Source organism: Ailuropoda melanoleuca, chromosome 15 (genome assembly GCF_002007445.2).
Source record: "Ailuropoda melanoleuca isolate Jingjing chromosome 15, ASM200744v2, whole genome shotgun sequence".
Classification (NCBI taxonomy): domain Eukaryota; kingdom Metazoa; phylum Chordata; class Mammalia; order Carnivora; family Ursidae; genus Ailuropoda; species Ailuropoda melanoleuca.
Genome location: NC_048232.1, coordinates 5,684,241 through 5,702,383, shown reverse-complemented (window position 1 = coordinate 5,702,383; position 18,143 = coordinate 5,684,241). Strand labels below are relative to the sequence as shown.

Here is an 18,143-nt window from a genome sequence, read left to right as displayed (position 1 = left end):
GTGACACTTACAAGCAGACTGCTTCGGGCCTGTGACAGCCTGCCCGTTCCTTCTGTCGCGTTTGTACTCCGGCATCCAAGTGCCGTGCAGACACATCAAATGCTGCTATTCCTACAGTCCGGAACCCAGGATGGATATGCCTGCTTGCTGATCACGAACTGATTTTGTTTTTTCCTAAATTAGTTTTACTACCAAGAAACAAGTTCNAAGGAAACAGTCTCTCCTTACGACACTGCTCCCACTTCGTAGCCTGGTTCACCTAGAGGCATGTGGGTAGGCACTCTCAGAGCAGGACCCATCGTTCCTTCCAGAAGACCTACTGTTCCGCCAGTTAGCTGGTCCCGTGTCCGTGATTCCTTTGTCGTGATGAAGGCGGCATCTGCCCCACTAGTAAATACGTGGATGAGAAGCAGCTCAGGGCAAGAATATCAAACAGAAACTGTTGCAGAATTTTTTCCCTGCCTTATGGAAATTTTGATGTCCAAGTAAAATTCATAAGTTGCTGAAGTGTTCTAATAAAGAAAGGTTGTATTCATGGGTGTTCTGATGATAACCGGTATGAGTGAAGTGTAAGCAGGCGGCAGTCTTGGGCTCCACGTTGGAAATCTCCTGCTGTCATCACGCTGGCCAGTTACGACGTTATTAAACTTAGTGCTTGTTTCACATTCTGACTGATCTTTCTTTCTTTTTTTTCCCCTCTCAATCAGTTAGAGCTGAAACCTCAAGGCCGAATGCTCATGAATGCAAGATACTTTCTGGAAATGAGTGGTAAGTGACATTTTGTCTTGTTTGGGGGTGAGGAGGGCGTGTCCTTTCTCCTCCTGTGTTATCTGTTTGACTTTTGCAATAGCAGAGGAAATAATCAGGAGAAAAGGAAACGCAAGAAGTTTTCTCAAACGTTTTCAGTGGCGCTCAAATATTAGTTGAAAATTTACTATCTGGGCCAGATACACATAGAAATGGAAAACATTTATAGCATTAGTTTCTAAATAGTGTGAACTCATATGCCCAGTGCTTTTAGAGTCTGTATTTTAGTTCGGAAATATAACGTTAAATACAAAAGGCTCTGTTTACATGTCACAATGAGTGATAAAACAAGCAAACACACTATCAGTAAAATACAAAATGAATAGGAAGCCAGTATTTTTCATAANAAAAAAAAAAAAAAAGCATGCTATTTGATTTCCTTCTCAGTTAACAAACGGATAACTAATTTTTAATTGATTTGTTCAGGCTTCACTGATGAACAGGTTGGTTTTCTATTTATATCCCTTAAAGTTGTATTGGATTTCTCGCCCAGGTGTCTTCTGATTTTATTCTTGTCAGAGTTTTCACTTTTTTTGCATTCTAGGGTTACTTAGACATAAGCACTTGGTGGCCTTCAGATCCTCATTTAACTTAAGCAACCTTTTTACGTTTTACAGCTTTTTCCCCCAAGAACATTTCTTCGTTTACTTTCATTTATTGTGTTTAAGGGCCAACAGGGTGCTCTGGACTTAGATTTGCCCTGCTCTATTGAAATCCACTTTCTTAAAAATAATTTCTGTATCTAAAAAATATCCACAGGGGAAGGGAGGGAAAACGGAATGGGAAGAAATCAGAGAGGGAGACAAACCACGAGAGCCTCTGGACCCTAGAAAACAAACTGCGGGTTACAGAAGGGAGGGTAGTGGGAGGACGGGGTAACTGGGTGATGGGTATAAGGAGGGCACGTGTTGTGATGAGCACTGAGTGTTATATGCAACTAATGAATCGTTGAACACTGCATCAAACACTTGTTCTGGCTAATTGAACATAAAAAGAAAAAAAAAGATGTACCCACAAAAAAATGTATTATCTATTTTCTGAAATTTGCCCTTCATCTCACAGACTTCATCCAGTCTCTACACACCACACTGAGACTTGCCTTCTGCTTTCCCAACGCTTCAGCTGTTCGTATGGTTACCTCTTGCTCACTCTCAAAAGCATGATGTGATGTGATTTCCTGTGGATACTGTTTTTCCAGCAGCTAACTAGTTCAATTTCCTCCATCACCACTAAGTCCTGAATGTTGATAACTTTGTGGTCACCTGGTACCAATTTTCCCCACTTCACTTGGGAACCAGCCCCTTATTTCTTGCTCTTCTAGTTCCCTTTTTGTCCCCCTCTTTATTACTTATTCCACAAACCATAGAACGGGTATATATACTTGACGTTGAAAGCACTTCTCTTCTCATTGATCTGTTTAAGCTACAACGAGGATTTATAGTTGACCAAGCAGTATGTGCTTATGTTATTGTAAAATTCCAATAGTTGTGATGCTGTGACACTTTTATGTCAGCTTTGCAGAGATCCTGAAAGGCTTAGTGACATGCACAAGGTCACATAGCCAGGAAATTATTTAACCACAATTCAAATTCGGTCCTGGGTTCAACCAGACATTTCTTACTATTTCTCAGTTATTCTTATTAACCCATGGGTGTAATGATCAATAATGACCTTCAATTCACCTTCTGATTCTTTTCAGTACACTAATGCTCTCGTGCTGTGGTTTAATATGTTAGCAATAGCAGTCACGTTCTCTTGGCTTTATCATTTTCTCCCTCGTCACATCACATGATATCCTGCATCATCCCTTCAGTGGCGCTGTGTTCTGGTCTCTTCTATGTAATGCTCCTGAAATATGTATTTTTATCCATTCTTGGACTAATCTAATCAGAATTTCCCTTGGTCGATTATCCAGCACTTTCCCAAGGAAACAGTCTCTCCTTACGACACTGCTCCCACTTCGTAGCCTGGTTCACCTAGAGGCATGTGGGTAGGCACTCTCAGAGCAGGACCCATCGTTCCTTCCAGAAGACCTACTGTTCCGCCAGTTAGCTGGTCCCGTGTCCGTGATTCCTTTGTCGTGATGAAGGCGGCATCTGCCCCACTAGTAAATACGTGGATGAGAAGCAGCTCAGGGCAAGAATATCAAACAGAAACTGTTGCAGAATTTTTTCCCTGCCTTATGGAAATTTTGATGTCCAAGTAAAATTCATAAGTTGCTGAAGTGTTCTAATAAAGAAAGGTTGTATTCATGGGTGTTCTGATGATAACCGGTATGAGTGAAGTGTAAGCAGGCGGCAGTCTTGGGCTCCACGTTGGAAATCTCCTGCTGTCATCACGCTGGCCAGTTACGACGTTATTAAACTTAGTGCTTGTTTCACATTCTGACTGATCTTTCTTTCTTTTTTTTCCCCTCTCAATCAGTTAGAGCTGAAACCTCAAGGCCGAATGCTCATGAATGCAAGATACTTTCTGGAAATGAGTGGTAAGTGACATTTTGTCTTGTTTGGGGGTGAGGAGGGCGTGTCCTTTCTCCTCCTGTGTTATCTGTTTGACTTTTGCAATAGCAGAGGAAATAATCAGGAGAAAAGGAAACGCAAGAAGTTTTCTCAAACGTTTTCAGTGGCGCTCAAATATTAGTTGAAAATTTACTATCTGGGCCAGATACACATAGAAATGGAAAACATTTATAGCATTAGTTTCTAAATAGTGTGAACTCATATGCCCAGTGCTTTTAGAGTCTGTATTTTAGTTCGGAAATATAACGTTAAATACAAAAGGCTCTGTTTACATGTCACAATGAGTGATAAAACAAGCAAACACACTATCAGTAAAATACAAAATGAATAGGAAGCCAGTATTTTTCATAATGCTAGTAGCCAAATAATAATGCTTCAAGTTAGTCACCTGAAATTCTTTTAGGAACAGGAAGGAAAACTTGCATTGCTCAAGAGTGTCATTTCCATGTCACGCACAGACATGGATCACAGAGGTGACACTTACAAGCAGACTGCTTCGGGCCTGTGACAGCCTGCCCGTTCCTTCTGTCGCGTTTGTACTCCGGCATCCAAGTGCCGTGCAGACACATCAAATGCTGCTATTCCTACAGTCCGGAACCCAGGATGGATATGCCTGCTTGCTGATCACGAACTGATTTTGTTTTTTCCTAAATTAGTTTTACTACCAAGAAACAAGTTCTAGTGTAGAGATCTATGGTGCTTTCTGGGTTTGGGCTTCACATATCCAATGTCCTTGGGTCCAGATTCAAATACATTGAAAAAAAATATATGAGATTATCAGGGACACTTAAACCCTCACCAGATATTAGGTGATACGGAGGCATTGTTAGTAATTTTCTAGGTGTGATCATGGTATTGTAGTNTGGGTGTTCTGATGATAACCGGTATGAGTGAAGTGTAAGCAGGCGGCAGTCTTGGGCTCCACGTTGGAAATCTCCTGCTGTCATCACGCTGGCCAGTTACGACGTTATTAAACTTAGTGCTTGTTTCACATTCTGACTGATCTTTCTTTCTTTTTTTTCCCCTCTCAATCAGTTAGAGCTGAAACCTCAAGGCCGAATGCTCATGAATGCAAGATACTTTCTGGAAATGAGTGGTAAGTGACATTTTGTCTTGTTTGGGGGTGAGGAGGGCGTGTCCTTTCTCCTCCTGTGTTATCTGTTTGACTTTTGCAATAGCAGAGGAAATAATCAGGAGAAAAGGAAACGCAAGAAGTTTTCTCAAACGTTTTCAGTGGCGCTCAAATATTAGTTGAAAATTTACTATCTGGGCCAGATACACATAGAAATGGAAAACATTTATAGCATTAGTTTCTAAATAGTGTGAACTCATATGCCCAGTGCTTTTAGAGTCTGTATTTTAGTTCGGAAATATAACGTTAAATACAAAAGGCTCTGTTTACATGTCACAATGAGTGATAAAACAAGCAAACACACTATCAGTAAAATACAAAATGAATAGGAAGCCAGTATTTTTCATAATGCTAGTAGCCAAATAATAATGCTTCAAGTTAGTCACCTGAAATTCTTTTAGGAACAGGAAGGAAAACTTGCATTGCTCAAGAGTGTCATTTCCATGTCACGCACAGACATGGATCACAGAGGTGACACTTACAAGCAGACTGCTTCGGGCCTGTGACAGCCTGCCCGTTCCTTCTGTCGCGTTTGTACTCCGGCATCCAAGTGCCGTGCAGACACATCAAATGCTGCTATTCCTACAGTCCGGAACCCAGGATGGATATGCCTGCTTGCTGATCACGAACTGATTTTGTTTTTTCCTAAATTAGTTTTACTACCAAGAAACAAGTTCTAGTGTAGAGATCTATGGTGCTTTCTGGGTTTGGGCTTCACATATCCAATGTCCTTGGGTCCAGATTCAAATACATTGAAAAAAAATATATGAGATTATCAGGGACACTTAAACCCTCACCAGATATTAGGTGATACGGAGGCATTGTTAGTAATTTTCTAGGTGTGATCATGGTATTGTAGTTCCGTTTTTTAAAATGGGCCCTCATCTTTAAGACACATACTAAAATGTTTATAGATAAGGTAACACCAGGCATTTGCTTCAAAATAACCCGTTGGTATGTGGGTGTGGGTGGCATTTAGCGTGTATTGGAAAATGGTAGCCATGGACCGGTCATTATTGAAGCTGGATGATCGGTACTGGGAAATTGATTACAGTATTTGCTCGGCTTTTGTATGGATTTAAAAATTCCCATAATAAAGACTTTTTATTTTTTTTTTTTTAAGAAAAAAGCACCAGTACAATCTGAACTTTATCTCATGGAGGCTCTGCATACATGGCACATGGCATTGTACCATTTTTTTAAAAGATTTTATTATTTATTAGATAGAGAACGAGCACAGAAGCAGCGGGAGGGGCAGAGGGNGCCAGCGAGAGAGGGAACACAAGCAGGGGGAGTGGGAGAGGAAGAAACAGGCTCATAGCGGAGGAGCCTGATGTGGGGCTCGATCCCATAACGCCGGGATCACGCCCTGAGCCGAAGGCAGATGCTTAACCGCTGTGCCACCCAGGCGCCCCTGTACCATTTTTTTAAAAGATTTTATTATTTATTAGATAGAGAATGAGCACACAAGCAGCGGGAGGGGCAGAGGGAGAGGGAGAAGCAGGCTCCTCACTGAGCAGGTTCCCGATGCAGGACTCGATCCCCAAATCCTGGGATCATGACCTGAGCCAAAGGCAGACGCTTAATCGACTGAGCCACCCAGGCGCCCCGGCATTGTACTATTTCTGAGTTGGCCGAATGATAGAGCGGTTGTAGAGTTGAATAACTAGGCTTACATAATAAGTGAGAGCGCTAGCCTAAATGATACTGCCAGCAGTGTTTAATTCCCTCAGGAAGAGGAAGGATGTTCTTTTAGTTCAAAACATGGTCTAGTGTAAATTGAAGGAAATCTTCCAAGAGAATGCCAAGTATTTTGGGTAAATGGTTTGGAGACCACTGCTTTGAGAAACAATTTCAGGATATTTATCTTATTGCTTCGAAACTTAAACTTTCTCTTCGAATGAGAGAGAACATTCAGGTGGCGTGAAAATGATGGTATTTCACAGACAGGAAGTACACAAATCCAGGAAGTTTTGGGGTTTTTTTAGGAAAAAATTTTGTCATGTTTAAATTTTTTTGTATGTAGACCCAAATTGAGACTCTATTTCTAAATTTTTATGTATCTAAAAGCTCTGATTTTTAACAAACATCTTTGTGGTCTAGCCCAACTAGAAAATTCTTCATTGATGACAAGAAGCATAGGATATCATTCTATATTAAGGATATTATTATAAATAAGAAGTAGTTTCCAGAAGGATTCAGAAAACCAAGACACGAGTTCTCATACTCAAGGAACTTAAGCCTAGATTGGAGAAATGGTACAGACTAAACAATTGGAGAAGAATTTAGTCCTAAACCACATAAATACTGATTGACCAAGAGATCAGTCTGGGTTGCCTTCATTCCAGAAAATTCCATTGAGTGGACATTGAGGGATAGGCAGAGTTGAATTTGCAGACAAGAGGGATAACTTTCTAGGAGGAAAACATGAAGATTTGAGCAAAAATATAAATGGATGCAGAATTGTAAGAAGACCAGTCTAGGCAGATCAGAGGGCCCCTGCTAAAACCACAATGAGGAATCTAAGGCAGATCTTGGAGGACTTGGAAACCAGGTGAGAGGAGTGTGTAGACTTAGGAAAGTCACAAACAAGGAGTCACAGTCCCATTCTTGAGCAGGTCATGATATGGTGAAAGCAGTGTTTGGGGGAAATTGCTTCTGAAGGAATGTGGGACAGATCTGGAAAGGGAAATAGACTGCATATAGAGAGAGCCTATAAAATTTCATTTTAGCAGCGGAGAGATGATGGGAACCTGGTCTTGGGGCGTGGTTATAGGTATGAAATAAAAGAAAGAGCCCAAAAGAAAACAAGACTTCATGGCAGTGTGGATGAAAGGGATGCCCATTATGAGTACATAGTTGAAGTACTTTACAATTCTTTAAAAATGAAAGTTGAGTGAAGGGAAAAAGTGTTGATGATATTCCTTAAAATAGTTGTACTAGGAAAATGAGAGTAGGAGTGGTAGGGATAGGAGGTATGGGAAGAGAAATCAGCTGGGGAGAGGATACAGGATTCAGTCTCAGATAGCATTTATGATAATGTCAGGTCTCCCATACCCCTCTTTTATGGAAACATCAGTATTTTTCTACTCTACAGGGAAGCAAACGGCTATTGCTCTCCACATACAAATCACTCCATTCTCTCTCTTTCGAAATCCTCATTCTGTGATTTCTGTGGTAGATTACTTTGTCTTCTTCCTCCGCTCTCCTACCATGACTCTTGGTAGCTTTAGTGTTCACTCCCATCTCATATTTTGACAACTTCCTAGACTTTTCTTTATCCATTCAAAAACCTGCAGTGATACCACAGGTTGTCACTTAGAATTCTCCACTGTCAAGAGTGGAGAGTCAGACCTTTCTCTCTCAGAGCTCATCCTCCTCACCTGTCAATTCTGTCCTCTCTTTCACCCACTAGCTACAGGAATCTACCCTAATCTGGTTTCTCTCTTTATACCTTTTGTTAGCCCGCGTCTAGCCTTGACTCCCTACTTTGCCTGAAGTCCGTAGCCCTTTCCAGCACTCTGCTGTCATGAGCGCCCTCTTCTGCCAAAAATGTTCTGATCTCCAAACCTTGCATTCTTCCCTCTCCTTCTCCAAGGCTTTGCTAGAAAAAGCCATCCAGCTGAGTCCATTACAAACTGTTGCTGGTAGATAATGTTCTGATGTTCCAGACTCCTATACTTAACCCCTTAGTGGATCTCTCCAAGTAGATTTCCTACAGTCACTTTAAATTCAGTATGTCCAAAGTTACACTCACCATTTTCAGTAACCTATTCCTTTTGTGCTCACAATCTCGGTTAATTATTACTCCACCCACCCAGAAACCTGGAAGTAGCTTTTATAGCCTCCCTTTTCTTGACCTCCCACATTAATCCAACAGTTTCTGCACATGGTGCCTCCTCCTTCCCTGCTCTTCATCATTACCTCTTACCAAATCCCAAGCATTCTCCTGCATGGTTGCCAGAGTACACTATATAAACTTTGTCCTGAACATGTCATGCTTCTGTTCCTGCCTTTGTCCCTGCCTACAGCCTTTCAGTGTTTGCAAATTATCTACAGGAAAATGTTCAAACTGACCTGATACCTACACATCTTCTGTGTGTGACCACTGATGTTTTCTGCTTCATAGTCCACACTCTGGCAGTACACACATCCTCAGGACCTTATCTGAATGTACCTTTGTACATTCTCTTCCATCTAGAGAGAACACCTTTTGCTTTTCCCCACCAGACCTTCTCCCACACATTGGTAGAAGTTATTTATTCTTCAAAACCCAGCCCAGAAATCATATTTTAGTACCTTTCTTGTTCAACATTCTCCTTTTTCTCACCTCCACCTATCTATACCTGCCTAGTTTCTTTACCTCTGGTCACATAGCATCCTGTGAATGTTACTGTTCTGACTTTTACAACAATGATTGTCCTTCTTTGTGGACTCTAAATTTCTTGCAGGAAGGCAATGGCTGAACTACATCTTCTTTGTCTCTTTAACTCCAGCACCAGGTTGCATGCCAGGTACATAGGAGGTACTTAATAAATGTTCATTGAACTATTCAGTCAGACTCATCCTAGCATTTAGAAATTCCTTTTGTTTTCTTTTGATTCCCATACTACTCAGTTTCTAAGATCTCATTCTTCTCTCACTTTTGGAGTTTGGCTTTGCCCCCAGTTTAACTGGGAAAGACTCTGTCTTCTGTCTGTCTCTGTACTTGAGAGAGAGCTGCTGCTCCCTGCACTTGCTTCCTGCTCTTTTGCCTCAGAGGCAGCCCCTCCCTTTCTTGGTCTCCTGCCCCACATTCCTAGCAGCTGTGTACCATAACCTCTGTAGCATCTCCAATGTTTCCTCCTCTCTTTGGTTTCCAGCTCATTGCCAAGACATACTGAATTAAACCATCTTATCCAGTCTGGAAAAAAATATTTTTCTACCCCGAGTCTGGCTTATATTTTGACCAGTCTGCTAAGTTGCTTTCTTCAAGAGTACGATTCCTCAAAACAAATCTCTCTTTCTTAGCCTGCAGTTCTCTTGACATCTCTATACCAATGCTGAAAAACTCCTTGTTTCTTGGCTTACCCAGTGTGATACTATTTAAGGTTTTTTTCTAACTTTTTTAGCTGCTTCGTCGTGGCCTCTTTTGTAGTTCCTTTTAACTACCTCAAAAAATAAGGGTGCGCATATCTCCATGTCTATTCCAAAGCATCACATACTGTTCTTTGTGTGAGTGCCGTGTCTCCCTGACTCGACTGTTAGCCACTCAGAAGTTAAGGATAACATCTCATATTTCTTTAGAATGCTCAGCCTAGCAGTTCGTTCAGAGCTGCCCAGGAAACATCTGTGGTTGACAGATTACAAACAAGTGATAGGTTAGGCTAAATAGATTAGGAGCCATTACTATAAAAGAAATAACCCAACATACAAAAACCAATAAACTTATTCAACCCAACAGATAAACAGAGGAGCNCATCACATACTGTTCTTTGTGTGAGTGCCGTGTCTCCCTGACTCGACTGTTAGCCACTCAGAAGTTAAGGATAACATCTCATATTTCTTTAGAATGCTCAGCCTAGCAGTTCGTTCAGAGCTGCCCAGGAAACATCTGTGGTTGACAGATTACAAACAAGTGATAGGTTAGGCTAAATAGATTAGGAGCCATTACTATAAAAGAAATAACCCAACATACAAAAACCAATAAACTTATTCAACCCAACAGATAAACAGAGGAGCAAATTACTTCAGAAAAAAAGCCCAACAATATAATACCGAAGAATTCAAGAAATTCTGAGTCTTTATATAGTTGCTCTCCTGTAACGATCAAAATGGTTAGAGGATAAAGAAAATCAAAGGAAGGCCCAAGGGAATAAATGTATTTCTAGCACTTTCTGACATTTAAAAAAATTTACAGTATTATAGTTTAATGCTCAGGCGATATATATATATCTATATCGTCTGAGCATTTATATATAATTTTTGCAGGAATACAGTTAGGGTTCCCAGAATAATTTACTTCTATTGCCTGAATTTAAAAGTAATTTTATACTTTATTTCATTTCATATGGACCAAAATAGAAATGAGTCAGATCTTACTGACAAGCCACGTACTACACTTGTCACAAGTTGTGAATAGATCCGCTTGTACCAGAACTTGCAGAAAACAGCAGTTGCCTCAGTGACCCTGAATTTAACCCCTCATTCACCAATTTATTTCTAGCTCAGTTCTATATAAAAAGACCTACATTACCTAACCTTAAAGTATTAGGCAAGGTATTATGTCTCACCTGTGGAACTTTTAGAGTTATTCAGAATGCCCTTTATCTGAGAGTTTGGAGTTGCCATAGAACAGACCTGTGCACCACTGTAGGGAAGACGTTAGTCATAATATGAGGCCTGGGACTTGGATGGGTTCCTGGGGGAGAGGTTCCCATCCACAAGCCTCCCACCCTTTATCTACCCAATGTGTGTTTAGCCTGGCCACGATTGAGGATATGGAAAATAAAGTACCTTGGCAGGGACATTTGTCTCCAGTGTGTTGTCATACCTCTGCCATTGCTTATCTGGAGTGGAAGTAATTTCATTTAAATATTGTTAACTCTTTATATTTATGAAATATAGGCCTCTTATTCTTGCTAACCCTCCATTTTTCTACTTGTAAAAGTATATAAGAAGTATAAGTAATCTAAGATACTTTCAAACTATTTAAAATTATAATATGAGAAGTTATAATCACTGAATTCATTATCCTTATTTTATAAGGATAGTTTTTTATATTTACTTCTTGCTTACCATTTTATTCTCTCTTGCATGCTGGAGTTGTCATCATGCTTTTGAACCATGACTGCCTTGCTTTTGTGTGTTTTCTTTGGGTCTGGGCTTCAGGGAACCATTAGTATTCTCAGAATTCTACCAGCCTTTTAGAAAGATGTTACCTGGGCATGGGGCACTCTGGACAGTGACTACCATCGTACCTTCACCAATATCCTGAGACCAGAGCGAACCGAAGAAATGTGAATGTGATGATTTGATGCAGATGACTAGATAACATCCAGGATTACCTAGACATTAAAAAACAGTTGCAGTCATCTATTAATTTCTGGCTTCTTCCACACTGACCAGTGTAGTCTGTAAGCATATAGCTGGTGCACCTGATTCCTGTGGACATGAGGAACCAGAGCATAAACAACTTTCCAGAGTTCTTTTGCCCTCACACACAAGTCTGGCCAGCTCCCCTCAGTCTACCGGACCCTGCCCGTAAACAACCAGACCTAAAGCATCCTGGGAAATTAAAAAAAAGTGCTGTTTCTAAGTTGCTGTCAGTAACCACATTATTCTCTAGAATCATAGGCAGAAAAGTATTTACCACTTCCTGCTTTTTCTGGCTGACTCATCATCGACAGTGAATAGGAGAGGTTGATAAATACTTTGAAAGTCTTGACCCCTGGTTTTAAAAACCGAAAGAGGATAGCTCAGCACAGTCAGCGAGGAGGGAGGAATTGAGCCAGGAATCGAACCCTGTTGTTTCAACTGTGTAGTAATACAGCCTAGGATAATTCTGTATTACAGAATTAAAGAAAGAAACTTAGTGCTATACCAACCTTAATAAGTGCTTGGGATTTTACTGGTTTCAATGCTTGCCTAATTACTTGTCTGTCTCCATCCTTTCCCCCTCTCCCCATCCCCTCCACCCACTTTGTCTCTTGTCCTGTTCCTACAGACACAAAGGACATGAGTGAATTTGAGACTGAAGGCTTCTTTGCTTTGCATCACCGCCGAGGGGCCATCAAACAGGCCAAAGTCCACCATGTCAAGTGCCATGAGTTCACCGCCACCTTCTTCCCACAACCCACATTTTGCTCCGTCTGCCATGAGTTTGTCTGGTACGGTAAATTGGCATTTGACTCCAAGCTTCAGCTTACGCATTTTGTCAGGTCCTTTCAACCCGTCAGGCCCAGCATGCTCCACCCGGGGAGTGTGCACTGCGTGGAAGGATGAGGCTTAAAGAGTGGGATTCTGTACAATATTTTCATAATGTGACTCCTATAGGGCCAGGAAGCCAGCCGCAGCAGAAAAAGTTTTCAAGAACTTTAGCTTCTGATTAAATGGGGGCCACGGGGGGTAAGAGAGAAGGACAGAAGAGGGAAACATCTTTACTGTTGGCACAGTTTTACAGGTGAAACTTCTATCACCTTGACAGCCCAGCTGTGCTGGTACTAATGCGTGCACAATGCAACACTTTTGCATCGGAGCTAATGGGTTTAGATGTTTACAGGGCTCCTGGGCATCTTAGCAGCCCTGACACAGGGATCGGTTCAAGCCTCAGTAAGCACACAGCAGAGGTGGTGGGACTGCAGAGACTTGAAATGGCTCCTGTCTGCAGTCTCAGCCTCCTCGTCTCGTGGTGGGGTGTTCTTTTCTTTGGGTTACTTCAGAATCCGTCAACTCACAACCCCACTCTAACTAGGGTATCCAAAGGTCAAATAGACTTTTGATGGATTTCCACTAACTGTTTTCATTGACTGATTAGAATTGCCTTCCTTTCTAATAGTGAGTGTTACTCAGGAATGGGTCTTAAGCTTAAGAACTCAGTAGTTACAAATATTCTCAGTTACTCAGAAAGANAGAGCCTGATGTGGGGCTCGATCCTGTAACGCCGGGATCACGCCCTGAGCTGAAGGCAGACGCTTAACCGCTGTGCCACCCAGGCGCCCCTGTGCCACCCAGGCGCCCCCAAATAGACTTTTGATGGATTTCCACCAACTGTTTTCATTGACTGATTAGAATTGCCTTCCTTTCTAATAGTGAGTGTTACTCAGGAATGGGTCTTAATCTTAAGAACTCAGTAGTTACAAATATTCTCAGTTACTCAGAAAGAGGAAGCAACACATCGTACAGATGTCTTTGCTCATCTATACTGAGCTTAGAGAGACAATGAATTTTTAAGTGTAGGACATGGAAATGTGCTACCAGGAGCCTGTGATGCATTTTCAGTCAGGTATTTTCATCTCTACATGTTCGTTTGGAAGAGACACAAATGAGAGGAGAAACAACAGTTCCTCATTTATTTAATTATCAGACTTTTAACAAAGCAGTTTAAAATAAAAAAACAAAAACCGACAATACGGGTTAACGCTTTCGTCCAGTAACAGACCAGGGCTGCTGATCAGTGAATGCTCTGTGATAGTACGAAGCTCTGAGATCTTGTTTTAATGTTTATGGTGTTGCTGTTGACTCGAACATCCAAGTAAATCAGACATGTGCTTTATTGCAGGGGTCTGAACAAACAAGGCTACCAGTGTCGACGTAAGTAAGAAGGATTTCTGTTGTATTATTCTCATTCTTCTAATTTCGTTGTTCCTTAACTTCTGAAAAATCTTAAGCTGCAATAATTTCTTTTCAGAGTGTAATGCGGCAATTCACAAGAAGTGTATCGATAAAGTTATAGCTAAGTGCACGGGATCAGCTGTCAATAGCCGAGAAACCATGGTATGTGTTCAGGGTCCTGTTTTTGTCTGGAATATGATAATTTTACCCTAACATTAAATTTTGAAGCCCACTAATTCTTTTTAGTATTGCCCGAGCTTGAATCCTTAAGCTTATCAGTGAACATCAATCTCCCTAAAACCTTTTCCTCTTCAATAAAGGTTATTACTGAGATCTGAAACTAGGGGATAAATATGAAAAAGCATAATAAGACCATCGATGACTCTGCCTTTTCCAGAAAAGCATGATAGAAAGTGCCCAGAAAACACAGTGTTGGTCAATTATATGAGAACAACTCTTGTGGCATCTCTAGCTAGAAGTGACAGTTAAGGAACAGAGGCAAATGGTGACAAAATACAGATGTTAGCATTTACAAGGTTAGTAGGAGAGGTAACAGAAGTGTAATTCTCACGTCGAGAGGCAAGTACCTCTTTCATATCGAATTTTCAGATCTATGGCATGGGGACAGGTTAGATGTTACTCCATAGGGAAGGGGAGCAGGGCTGGAAAGTCGNGGCTGGAAAGTCAGGCACACTTCCTTTTCCTACACTCTTTCTTCATTCAACAGGTAATTAGCGTGTATCTAATACATGAAAGATATTATACTACGTACAATGGATAACAGAGCACAAAACAGACCTGGTCTTGCCTTTATGGACCTTACTGTAAAATTAGGGAAACACATAGTTAACAAACAACACTGTGTCATTTCCATTTATGGGAAATAACCAACAAGGTGTGATGATGGAGAAAAACTGAGTGACCTACTTAAACTGAAGTTCAGGGACTCTCCCAAGGGAGCATTTAAGCTGAGAGCTAAGGGTGAAAGGAGCCAGCTATATGAACAGCAGGAGGAAGCAGCCTCCAGACAGAAAAGGCCCCAAGGGGGAGAGAGTCAGCATGTTCTAGGAACTGAAATGAGACCATGCAGCTGGAACAGCAAGGGCAAGAGTGTGAATAGGATACGAAGTCGGAGAAGNGGGAAGATAGGTCTAAAGCACATGTGGATACGGGTGTCTAATGGACAGATGGATGGTTCATCAATTGGAACAGAAAGGGAGGAGAAGATGGAAGCAGATGATGGCGGATGGTAGATTGGNTGGGCAGGACCTAGATTAAATGGAGTTTTTCTTTAGACCCTGGAGAAGTGGTTGGATTTTATTTGACCTGTAGTGGGAAGCCCACTTGGCGACTGCTGTAGGGGAAATTGTGGGTTGAGGTATGAACGTGGAAACTAGAGGTGACTGCAGAAGTCCCTCCAAGGGGGAAGGCTGATGGCTTGTACCACTATGGTAACAATGGAGGTGGAGCAAAGCGAGCAGATTTTCAGGGGATTTCCTTGTTAGAAATGACTGGATTTGTCAATGGATTGGATGTGGAAAATAAAAGAGAGGGGAAATAGAGATGATGCCTAAGTCTCTGTCTTGAGCAGTGGGGGAGCGGCAGAACCATAATAATGTAAGACTGGAGGAGAAATTCATATTTCAGTTCTTAATAAGTCCAGCCTGAGATGCCTGCGTATATCCAAGGGGGGGGTATCAAGTGGACAATTTTACATGCAGTTGGAATTCACAGGAGCCAGTAGACCAAATATATAAATTCCCCAAAGGAATCTAAAGTTACCTGTTAGGTCGAAGAGAAGGAGCTTGTGATAAAGACTGAGAATAAGAGTTCAGAGACGGCTCTTCATATATTAAGAGTTCGTGACGTTACAGAAACCAGAGCAAAGGGGTCAATTGCTTTCAGTGTAGCTAAGATGTGGATAACAACNGTCAATTGCTTTCAGTGTAGCTAAGATGAGGACCACATGGAGATCTCCAGAGCCCTTGATCCAAGAAATTTCAGAGAATTGTAGAGGGGTTTGCTTCATTGACCAACACTGAGGGTTACTGAGAGTTGATGACGTGGAAACAATTTATGGGCTGATCTTATCAAGAACAATTACCTGAAGCTCATTGAAGTAGAACAGTCGCTGAAAGGAGGTGAAACTCAAGGGACAGAAAGACTCCCACAGCTAGAGAGAGAGGACAGATGGATGAAGCTGGAGAGAAAGCGACAACCAAAGCAGCCAAGGAGGAAGAAGTCCACCCTTGGCAAGAGGGGAAGATAGGTCTAAAGCACATGTGGATACGGGTGTCTAATGGACAGATGGATGGTTCATCAATTGGAACAAGGGAGGAGAAGATGGAAGCAGATGATGGCGGATGGTAGATTGGGGGGCAGGCAGATGAGAGAGCTTCCCTTAGTTTACTTTCGTATCATCTGAAGCTTGGGGGAAGGAAAAAGAGAAGGCAGCAAGTGGCTTTGAGGAGAAAAGATCTGTGAGAGAATTATCCTGGGATGGAAAAGCAAGGAGGTTAGAGAAGAGCAGTAGGATTGCTGGGGACAGTGGAAAGGCCACCTGAGTTTGAGGGCCCAGCCTGCCCGGGGGTGTGACTTTCTCCAGCCAAGGAGCACGCACAGAGAAAGCAAATTGGTTGAGTTTTTGTAGAGCAGAATTTCTTTTAACATTTAGTTAGAAGGGGACAATCTCCTATTACAAGGGACTCTGCTAAGGCTTAAAGAGGTTAACGTAGTTTGTCTGCAGTCAATCACCTATGATATGAGTAGCTGGGCTGGAACAAAATTTCAGATCTCAATCTCCCAGAGCAGTGTGATAGACCCTGCCCCCCCCCAATTTATTAAGCAACATCACTGTCTAAGTTTAAGGCATACAGCGTGATGGTTTGACTTACATATACTATGAAATGGTCACCGTGATAGGTTCAGCTAACATCCATCATCTTAGATCCAATAACAAGAGAAAATAAGATTTCTCCTTGTGATGAGAATTCTTAAGATCTACTCTCCGAATACCTTCCCTGTATCTCACACAGCAGTGTTAGCTGTGGTCACCTTGCTGTACATTCTGTTCCTGGGACTTATCATATAACCAGAAGTTTGTACCTTTTGACCACCTTCCACCACTTCCTCCTTACTCCCACCCCCCCCCACCTCTGCAAACCACAAGTCTGTTCCCTTTCTGTGAGTTTGGTAGGGTTTTTTTTTTGTTTTTTGGGTTCCACATTTAAGTGAGATCATACAATATTTGTCTTTCTCTGACAAGCATTTTGTTTAAATCAAATTGCCACCTCCCAGTCTGCCTCCCTGCTCTCTCTGTGTGATGCCTTCAGCTTTCCCGGGAAAATCACAAATTAGAGGAATGGCTGTTAACCTCCATGGCTAATATCGCCTGGAAATGGAATGAGAGCCACAAGTGCAATTTAAAATTTTCAGGTATCCTCATCTAAAAATTAAGGAGATAGTTTACATTGTTTTTCTCATAAAAAATCTTCAGAATCCAGTATGTATTTTATGCTGAGACCATATTGTTTTACCATCTTGCGGGTGCTCCCTTGGCCCATGTGGCTGCGTGAATATCATATTGGGGAGTACGAATTGATAGTCTTTTCTAGACATATCTTGAACTATTTTGAGCTAGGGGTCAAGATTTGAGGTACAATTCTTCCAGCCTGGACCTCGACATTAATTGTTCATATTTGCATGGAAATGTTTGCACAAAATGAGATCTGAAAATTATTTTTTCTTGGTTGAAAATGGCTAAACGAAGTCCTGAGCAACGTTTCAACAATTCTAAACAGCTGTTCTAACGATCCGATGTTCCCAACATCCTCGGTGGGAACATGGGATATATCACTGTTAATGAAAAAGGCTTCTTTGCTGTGCGCATTCCCGAAGAAACTGTTTAATTAAAAACTTCTGCAGAGATTATAAGTGTTAAGTAAAACTTTCTATATTTCACAAGAATATTGGTGTTCTTACTGGGAATCAAGCCTCATGATTTTGTTATTGTTGGTGTTCTTGTGCTATGTTTGGCTAACGGAGAGAATTTCAACTCTGGAAAACAAAACAAAAAATCCTCTAATCCACCAGCATCCCTCTCCCCATCCCCTAACTCATCACACTGACTTTGAGAGAAGACAGTGTAATGACAGAAAGAGGATAGGGTGATTCTGTCTTCGGGCTTATAGATGTCCCAGCTCACTTGCTAGCTGTGTGACCTAAACAAGTGTCTTACCCTCTCTGTGCTTAACTTCCTCATTTATCAAATGAGGATTCTAATAAAGGCTCCTTCAAAGGGAGTATTTGCAGTATCACGTCTGTAAAAGATAATGCATGTGACATACTTGTCCACAGCACCTGGCAGGACCTGT

The 18,143-nt window shown here is 41.5% G+C and overlaps 1 protein-coding gene across 9 annotated transcripts in view; it reads left to right on the top strand.

The window, feature by feature from the left end:
- PRKCQ (protein kinase C theta) overlaps positions 1-18,143 on the top strand; it is a 200,702-nt gene that overhangs the window by 69,213 nt on the left and 113,346 nt on the right. For 8 of the 9 annotated variants that reach the window (XM_034644273.1, XM_034644269.1, XM_034644277.1 and 5 more), the window contains exons 5-7: positions 12,164-12,326; positions 13,718-13,749; positions 13,847-13,932. In XM_034644273.1, coding sequence (XP_034500164.1) covers positions 12,164-12,326; positions 13,718-13,749; positions 13,847-13,932 — 281 coding nt within the window. Of the gene's footprint in view, positions 1-4,361; positions 4,423-12,163; positions 12,327-13,717; positions 13,750-13,846; positions 13,933-18,143 lie in introns of all 9 variants that reach the window. The other variant, XM_034644268.1, reaches the window with a different exon arrangement.